Genomic DNA, 9,338 nt, shown 5'->3' with positions numbered 1-9,338 from the left:
GTACAAAGCGGCAATGAACGAGCTTGTAACAATGAGCTATTCTTGGTACAATGTTTCAGAAAAATATAACAATAACAAATTTAAATGGAAGAAAAAAAGTGACTCAGACTGGATTGATGTTACCATTCCTGATGGAATGTATGATTACAAAGACTTGAACGACGCTTTTCAAACTCTTACAGGAAAAACTGATGATTCAAAAGACATTTTTGAACTTTATTTTTATACCACGACATACAGAGTCACAATTTTGATTGCAAATGATTACGAGCTTGATTTAAGAGAAGGTGATTTTTCAGATCTTATTGGTTTTGAAAAAAAAATCTTGAACGATGCAAACAACGTTGGCGATCATGTTCCGAACTTGACGAGAGGGGTAGACTGGATTTATGTTCATTGCGACCTTGTTTCAAGAGCTGTTGACAACATTGAAGACGATGTTTTGTACACGTTGTCAACATCGACTCTTCAAATATCTTATCCATTTTCGAAAGAGCCCCGTCGACTCTTGTGGCATCCAGTTAACAAATACCGAATTAACTCGATAAGAATCAGAATTAGTGACGGACTTGGAAACGACCTTTTTTTGAACGATCAACCTGTCGCTTTAAGCATTTTTATCGAAGAGGAAGAATGATTTTTTGAGAAAAGTATAGGATGAACCACCCAAGCGAATGGACGAGGTTTTACGACAGAGGTCACTACAGATATCGGCACAAAGGAACCGGAGTCGTAAGAGATACTTTATTGTCTATCGGTAAACGATTTGCAAAAAGTGGGAAAAAAAAAGGCTGAAGAGGCAGCCAAAAAAGCTGCTGAAAAAGCTGCTGAAAAAGCTGCTGAAAAAGCAGTTGAAACTACCAAAAAAGTTGCAGAGCGCGGCGCGGAAAAAATTCAGCAAGTTTTGAAAAGAAAAAAAACTCTTCTACCTGATTCTCGAAAAAAATCAACTGTGAAGAAAGGACTTAACCAAACTTCGAGACAAAAGCTTGAAAATATTTTGAAAAAAAAAGAAGCAACTATGGAGAAAGGACTCAACCAAACGTCGAGACAAAAGCTTGAAAATATCTTGAAAAGAAAAGCAGAGATGAAGGTGAACCGAATCATTTCAGAAAATTAATTTTTTTGTGGATAATATATACACCTGGTTTTGGAAGCGATGTTCAGAAGCGGAAAGTTTTTGGAAAAAACTGAGTTCATGAGATTTGGGTTAGACAAGCCCATAACAATTCCTGGAAACACTCAGCTACAGGCAAAAAGTGGCTACAAATTTTCTATAACAGACAGAGACAACTGGTTCGACTGGTACAACGCTTACATCCGTGCAGATTTCACATTCGAAGTAACCGCAGATGGGACTGCTGTTGCAGGAGACGCCCCTGCAGCGCCGGTTAATGGATCTTTTTCTTTGATAAATAAACTTGTGGTAAAATCTGCGGGAAAACCACTTTATAACGTTGACAACGCTCACAAGCTGATATTCATCAAAAACTTGTTGGATTTTTCAGATGACTATTCCAGAAGTGTGGCAAAAAGCCAGTTTTGGTATCTTGATACGGCAAACGATGCAAGAACAGCAGCAGCCTCAGCAAATGATGGAGCTAAAGCAAGAGGGGCGTTAGCCCACGGGGGTTCAACGGTTAACACTATCATTCCTCTCAACAGGTACTCTTTTTTTGAAGAGCTTAGTGACAAGCTCTTGCCACCAATGCCGCTTGAGCTTGAAATACAACTTCAGTCTGATGCAGAACTGATTTGGCAAAACGACGGTACGAACAGGCGAATTGTTGTAAAAACCCTTGAGCTGTGGGTTCCAATGCTTCGGTTTACGAGCGAAGGGCAAATGCTTGCGAATTAAGACTTTTTAAAACCAAGAAAGTGGTCTTACATGAGTGAAATGGTGGAGCCCAGCACCAGCCAACGCACTGCTTTCGGAACTTGGCAGATAAGTCCTGGAATTAAAAACGCAAAGCATGTCTTCATCTTTATCCAGCAGACCCGAAGAGTGAACACTATTACCCAGAACCCGTACTTTTTTGACACTTTTAACATTGACGGAGATGACTCAGCAAAGCTTGCTACTTGCAGGCTGCAGTACGGTACTTCAAAGTTTTATCCTGAGCTGGAGTATGACGAAAATTTCAAGCTGCGAATCCTCAACGACGTGATGAATTACCGTTACCGAAAGAATGATTACAATACAGGAGTTCAGCTGCAGACAAGCAACTTTAGCACACTTTACCCTTTTCTTTACTTCGACCTTCGAGAAAACAAAGATAACTTGACAAACGATCCGAAGCAGCTGATTTTTCACTACAGGCTAAATGAAGCGGCAAATGCCCAGGATTACACGATATTCGCTGCTATTATGTACGAAAGCGAAATGGTTCTGAGGCAGGTGGGTAACGAACTGGTTGTTGTCTAAATTTTTTATAAAATATATAAGATGTCTTCTTACTACCCACACAAGGTTGCGCTTTCTGAGGGCCAAAAAAACAGCCTCGCCAAGGCGTTTTTGAACAAAACATCAATCACGCTAAGACTGAAGTACGAAGACATTACGGGAAAAAATGGAGACTCTTTGCATCTGACCTCGCGGCAAATCAAAAAAATTCAAAAAGCCGTTAGCGAGAAAAGGGGGGTTGATCTGAAAATGAGCAAAACGCAGATTAAAAACGCAGTTAAAATCATCAAAACCGCAGTTCTTGGCAAAGGGTTGCAGGTAAAACCAAAAGGTGGAAATGGTATGAGGGTCCAGCCTGCAAATGTGATGCGGCGGCCGCCTCCATTCATTGGAACTTGGGGAGAAAAAAAATGAATTTTAAGGACGTTCCTTTAACTGATTTTGACCTGTTTGCGTGGTGTGATCAACTCAAAATCCCGATAAAAGGTGTTTTTTCAAGAAACGAATTTTTGCCAAAAAATCACTCTCCCTGCATAATCAACATGGACGACTTGGGCGGCCTTGGTACTCATTGGGTTTGTTGCTTTCGAAAAAGAGAAAAAGAAAACTATGAGTACTTCGACTCTTTCGGTTTGCCCCCACCCGCAGAATGGGAAAATGAGCTTGTTCTTGAAGGAAAAAAAGAGCTTTTTGCGAAACGACAACCAGATTCAGTGGGAAAAAAGCGTGCGGTGCGGTTACTACTGTTTGCTTTTTTTGAACGAACGAAACAAAGGGCGGTCGTTTAAGAAAATTCTTGAAATGTTTTCTGGCGATTTGTTGAAAAACGAAGCTGTGGTCAAAAAGTATTTTTTGCATCAAGTATAAAATGAAGGTGTATTGCGTTAAAGAAAGAAAGTTTACTCCCAACGTGCCCGGCAGTGAAAAAGTGGTAATAACCAAAAATGCCCGAAAAATGTTGAAAGCCAAGTGCGAAAGCTGCGGCATCACAAAAACAAGGTTCCTTTCGAAAAGCCAGAGCCAAGGAGGCGCTTTAGCAAGGCACAAGACACGCTTGGTTGACAAAATCGCCGAGGGAGCAAGCATGTTTTTGTCTGGCCCCTCTCCCTCGTTTGCAACGGCAGCTGCGAAACTTGCGGGGCAAGCATTCAAAGGAGTGAGCGACAATGTCAAATATTTTCGAAGAACATAAATTAAACAAAAAAAGACAAAAAAAAATAAATGGAAATTCAAAAAGTTTACTGCGTGAAAGAAAGGCGTTGCACTTACAACGAGCCTTATACCAAAAGAACTGCGATAAACATCGAAGGTCAATAAATTCTTGAAGCAAAATGCATCAGTTGCGGCATAAAAAAGGTTGTTCGTTATGACCCGGTAAAAGGTTTTTGGACTCCTAAAGGCGCTTGGAAAGCCAAGCAAAAAACAGAAATTTTTTCTACAGGTATATAAATGAAAGTCTATTGCGTAAAAGAAAGACAGTTCACTCCCAATGTGGAGGGAAGCGAAAAAATCGAGATGACAAAAAATGGCCGAAAAATGTTAAAAGTGAAATGCGCCAGTTGCGGAATAACGAAAACAAGATTCGTTTCAAACAAAACGGGGCTCCCGGGGCTTCGCCCCGGGGGCAGGCGTTGACATTCACAAAGCCATCGGCAAGCTACCAAAACCAAAAAAAGGTTGGACTCTACCAGGTCACAACTACACTGGTCCCTACAATCCTCTTGAAAAGCAGCTTACATACGATCCGAAGACCGGAAAGATATTGAAAATCATGCAGAAGCCTACCGGGGCGACAGACGCAGTCGCGATGCAACACGACGTTGATTATTCCGTGTGCGAAGGAAAAAAAGACGTGAAAGGTTGCAAACATGCTGCAGACAGAAAAATGGTGAAGGCGCTTGATGCAATTCCCAAAAACAAGCGCCAGTGGGGGCACACTTTGGCAAGAAACACTATCGCGTCAAAGCAGAAGGTCGGCTTGGGTGTCGGTGAAACGATCAACAAAAAGGTCGGTGAGAAAATTCCTGGTTTTAAGCAGGCTCAAGATCTCGGCATGTTGTTAACAGGAGCTCTCGGTGGAGATAAAAAGCTTCTTGAAAAATATTGGTCAGGAGACATAGCAAAGGGCGCTTTCAACACCAAAACGGGGTTTTTCAGCAAAAAGTTTTGGACTCACCCTTCAGAAAACCAAGACCCTTCTTGCTCAGCCACAGTTTATAACAAAAAAACAGGAAAATGGGTTAATCATTATTGTGATTAAATCAAAAAAAAATTTTTTTGTCTTCAAGTATAATGGCCCCCGCTACCCAATACAGACGAGCCGAAATCAAGGCAATGAAACTGACCTTGGAAAATCAGCAGGCCCACTACGAAAAGACTTCCGCCAAATTCAAGCGCTGGCATACTCGCTGTCAAACAGCTTGCGCTTTAACGGGCGGTGCCGCGACGATTCTTACCGGCTCAGGTCTCGCAGCTTCGCTTTCCGCTGTCGGCATTGTCGTTGGCGGGCCTTTGATTGGAATAGCAACAGTTTTTTCTCTCACTTCAACTTCTTTGGGCGTCACTGTCAAGTTTTTCTTGCAAAAAGCAAAAAAACACAAAAAAATACTTTCACTTGCGGAAGAAACTCTGTTTGCAATCAACTCTCTCACTTCTGCGGCCCTTGAAGACGGACAAATTTCTGACGAAGAATACCAAGAAATCGTCAAAAAGTACAGTGCCTTCTCTTCGAAAAAAACAAAACTGCGTTACTCAAATCACACTGACAGCGCTCGCTCCCACCAATCTTGAAAATGTTTTTCGGCAGTTTTTTTCGTTTTTTCATTTTTCGTCAAATTTTCCTCCAGCTTTTTGATCATTTCTTCTTTTTTTGGCCAAGAATCTGGTAGCTTTTTAAAATAAAAATACAAAAAACATGTGTAGTTAATATGTTTTTTTTTTTGGCAGTCTTTCACCACGTTTGCCAAAAATCGCAGCCTTGATGGATCAAAATCTTGCCAAACAATACCGTTTTTTGTTAAAACTGTTTTCAAATATGACAAGTTCGCTGTCGGCGCAACCGACCTTTTTTCTGTCTCTTCCAGGTATTCGAAACCGTGGGGTTCTTGAAAAACGATTGGTTCAAAAGTTTTCTTTTTCGCAACAAGAACCAAACAGAAATTTTGGATATCTTTTTTTGTCAATGGTTTTGCCCCGTAAAGCACACCATAAGGGTCATCAACAAATGGTTTTTTGTCTTTTAGCCACTTGAGGCTTAAAGATTTGACAAAGTTATAATAAATCGTAGTCATATTATCACTAAAGCCTGCAAGGGTACAAGTGCAATCAACGAATTTTTTTTTTCTTCCATGTTATATTAAGTCTTTTAAGTTCAAATGGAAAATAATAAATTGGAGGCACGTTACTACAGCCCTCAAGGATACTGGAAAGGAATTTCTGCAATAAAAAAATTAGCCCAAGCCGCAAAGGTTTCCGAAGATACTGCAAAAAGGTGGCTCGGAAAACAAGCTTCTTGGCAAATCTACCTTCCCGCACCACGATACGTTCCTCGTCCAAAGTTTGATGTATCTTCTCCCAACGCGGTCCACCAGGCGGACCTTCTTTTTCTTCCTCATGACAGATTGCCGCGAGGGCGAAAAGTTTACAAATACGCGTTGACTGTTGTTGACGTTGCCAGCCGTTACAAAGAGGCCGAGCCTTTGACCTCAAAAGATTCAACTGAGGTTGCAAAAGGTTTTCGGGCAATTTACAGGCGTAGTGCACTGAAATGGCCACAAATGCTGCAAGTTGACCCCGGGCGCGAATTTATGGGCGCTGTTACCAAAGAAATGGAAAATCAAAAAACAGCTATTCGACGCGGGCGTGTTAACATTCACAGAGATCAGGCCATTGTTGAACGTTTCAACCGCACACTGGCAGAGCGCCTGTTTGGTTATCAGTACAGTGTCGAGTTGACCCTGCCATCTGGCCAGCGGTCGACAGCGTGGGTTAAAAGGCTACCCGAAGTAATTGCCGCTCTGAACAACGAAGTTACACGGCTGACGGGCAAAAAACCCTCAGAAGCTATTAAATTAAAAGCCGTTGCCGCCAAGCCGTCGACTCCTTATTTGAGGCCTGTTGGTAAAAGCGAAAAAAAGCTCCCCTCCTCCGTGAATGTTAGATATTTGTACCAGCCGGGTGAGTTAGAAGGTGGCGTAAAACGTGCCACCGATCCAATCTGGTCTTTAAAAGTCTTTTCGCTTGAAAGAGCTGTAATGAAACCGAACGAACCTGTTTTGTATTACTTGCAAGACGGCCCTAAGCGTGGCTTTGTGCGCGAGGAGCTGCTCGTAGTACCTCCTGATACCGCCCTTCCACCAGTCAATGCCAGCTAAACGTGATATTCAATCGGTTCGGTATGTATTCCATCTTCAAGCACCCAACGTTTGTCGTAATAGGCGCTCAAACCCAGTTTTTCCTGCTCGTAAGTTACCATTTTTCCTTCCTTCATACGGAAGCCTCTGTTTGTTGCCATGTCCTTATGACCATTCAGAGCGGCCTTAAATCCTTGCCATCTTATTTCGTTTTGCGTCTTGGACATCCCCTTTGTGCTGAACTTCTTTTTTTCACCTTCTGGTTCCTCAATAAAATAACACTTTGAGCAGAGCGCAATCATCCGGCTGCCCGTACACTCTAGCTTAAAGAGCCCTGGTGTGCGGCCGCTCCACTTATCCCAAGCCAGCCATTGTTTTTTTTGGGCCTCAAATTCTTGTGTTAGCTCAGGTTTAACGATGTCCTCGAGCTTCGAAGCAGAAATGGCCATGTAACAACTGTCTGTGTCCATCTGAATTAGCTCAAAGTCCTTTCTATCAACATACTTATCCAAAAAGTCGTAGTAAAATTCCAAAATGCGCAGCTTTGCCAACTGGTAAACAGCGATCCCAACTTGAAAAGGCCTGCTGATTGTTATTCTTGGCTTGCGGCTTTCCAACTCGTACGCTTGCCCGATTTCATCTAAGTCACTAAAATACGCACTTCGCAGGGCTCTGTCAACCACTTTCTCATCTTTGGTGTATATCACATTCATTTGCCGTTCTAGTGCCTCGATCAGCTTCCCGTATGGAGTGTTTCCAAACAGCTTAAACACGTCAGCCAGCAAGGCCTTGCTCTTATCAACATCACCTGTTCTCCGCGCCTCTGTCACTTGTTCTACAAACCAGGCGAAGATCTTTTTCGGTTGATAGTCAATCGTTCGGTAAACCGCCGTTATCTCTGCCCCGTGTTCCACATACCAGCGCAGCAGTGGAGCATACAAAAGAATTTTTTTGGCTGATAGGGCCCCAACGAGCTTTTTACCATCTCCACGATTTCTTTTTGTTTTTTTCAAGTATTCATACATGTGTTGTGGAACGGCTTCGGCTGGCACCTCTTTGTTGTAAAAGAATGGCGGCATCTCTTCAAACTTTTTCCACAAATTTTTTGGAATTTCTATGTCAACTTCCGCAAATCCAAACCATTTGGGTATATGAGAAGGGTTTTCTCCTTTCAAGTTTTGCATAAGGGCATAGGCAGCAAAGGTTTCCATTCCTGTATAGTACCGAAGTTGTTCTTTTCCGCATGGCATGTCTTCTAACATTGTTGACAAATAGAGGGCATTTGCGTCGTAGCCAACGATGTTTTTGCACAATTTTGCTTTTTCGAACTGGTGGTCTCTTATCTTTGTGACGTCAACTTCGTGGTACCTTGTGAATACTATGCTCGGTCCTCCAACAACAGCCCCTTTCAGCATATAATACGCTTGTTTGCTCGGGCTGTACATTTCTGCTCCCCTCTCAACCGACCCACGAAGCAAGTAATGCAAACTCACGCCTGGAATGCTGACGGCGTCTTTTAGGATGTCAACACCCTTTTCAGTGTAAAAAGCTTTCATTTTTTCTAGAGCTTCTAGGCCGGGAGCCACATCAAGGTTATTGTAATAGCGAAGCCAATCTGCAAAAGTTCGCATTCCCTTTTCTCGAAACAGTTTTTTACAAGCTTTCCATTCTGAAAGTTTTAGCACAAAAGAGTTTTTCAACTTTGAATACCAAGCAAGATAATCTGGCAACCCTGGGTAGTCAAGCTTCTCGGGGGAGTCAAACCACTCATAAGGAAACCACGATTTCGTAGCCTCACATCCGTATGCCTTAACCCACTTTTCATAGCTTGTTCCTGGCCCAAGGTAGTTGATAATGTCAAGGAAACGGAAGCCCTGAGTGAGCAAGAACATGATTTTGTTACAGTTTTTTGCCACTCTGACTTTGCCCGTTGTGTCAGCAAGGCGGTCTGCAAAGTTATTTTTGATCAGATTCAGATCGTAACTGCCAGAGTTGAACCCAACAACAGGTACCTGGTTGCACCATTCCTCAATTTTTTGTCGCTGCGCTTTTGGAAGCAGGCCAACGTCTTTTGGCATGAATTTCGCTCTTACTTGAGCCCGGATGTTTTTTCCGCGTCTCTCCAGCTCTTCCATAAACTTGCGGACCAGCTCCGCGGGGTCTCTTTCACAGATGTGGGTGGGCTCTCTTTCAAGGGTGTCACCGATGCTTACCGAGATTGGCACGTGTGCGTTTTCGATCGTGAGTGTTGGCGTTGGTTCCTTTCTCTGATTATTGTCGCCATACGCCTCGAAATCGTACAAAATCGCGTGCGGGTAGCTTTTTGTTTGCGCCCGCGGTGTATCAACAACGATTTTCCTTACTTCGCACGCCCAAGCCTCGATCACGCGGTAGCCGGCCCTTCGTAGCAATCTTGTACGTTTCATTGTGGCTTTGAACCTGTCTTCGCGTGTTTGGTCGTTGCGGTCAATGATTTTGTTACGATCTTGCGGGTAACATTTTCGACACCCGTGCCAGTGGCAGCCGTGGTATTGAAATACAGTTTTGGAAATAGGGTCGTACCCGTCGACAGGTGCGCGCTC

At 43.0% G+C, this 9,338-nt stretch overlaps 1 protein-coding gene across 1 annotated transcript; it reads right to left on the bottom strand.

Annotated features, from left to right (window-relative positions):
* Nucleotides 1-5,051: 5,051 nt before the first annotated feature.
* LOC144647554 (uncharacterized) lies at nt 5,052-9,182 on the bottom strand. The gene is made up of 4 exons (XM_078507347.1): nt 8,684-9,182; nt 7,381-8,590; nt 6,876-7,248; nt 5,052-5,084 (listed from the first exon to the last, which is right to left on the bottom strand). Exons 1-4 carry the CDS (start codon nt 9,180-9,182, stop codon nt 5,052-5,054), a joined length of 2,115 nt encoding a protein of 704 aa, XP_078363473.1.
* Between the last annotated feature and the right edge of the window lie 156 nt (nt 9,183-9,338).

The sequence above is a fragment of the Oculina patagonica genome, chromosome 3, assembly GCF_052425735.1.
Source record: "Oculina patagonica isolate OP01 chromosome 3, crgOcupat, whole genome shotgun sequence".
Classification (NCBI taxonomy): Eukaryota; Metazoa; Cnidaria; class Anthozoa; order Scleractinia; family Oculinidae; genus Oculina; species Oculina patagonica.
The sequence above is the reverse complement of the archived record's forward strand: the minus strand, read 5'-3'. Positions and strand labels throughout refer to the sequence as shown.

Bases quoted from the DNA above. Each gene is read 5' to 3' on its own strand.
- LOC144647554 (XM_078507347.1), bottom strand. From the start codon at position 9,182: ATGAAACGTACAAGATTGCTACGAAGGGCCGGCTACCGCGTGATCGAG. The intron at 8,591-8,683 runs GCAAAGTCAGAG...ACCTTGGGCCAG, and splicing joins CCGCCTTGCTGACACAACGG to GAACAAGCTATGAAAAGTGG. The intron at 7,249-7,380 runs GTACGAGTTGGA...GTATGTTGATAG, and splicing joins TTAGATGAAATCGGGCAAGC to AAAGGACTTTGAGCTAATTC.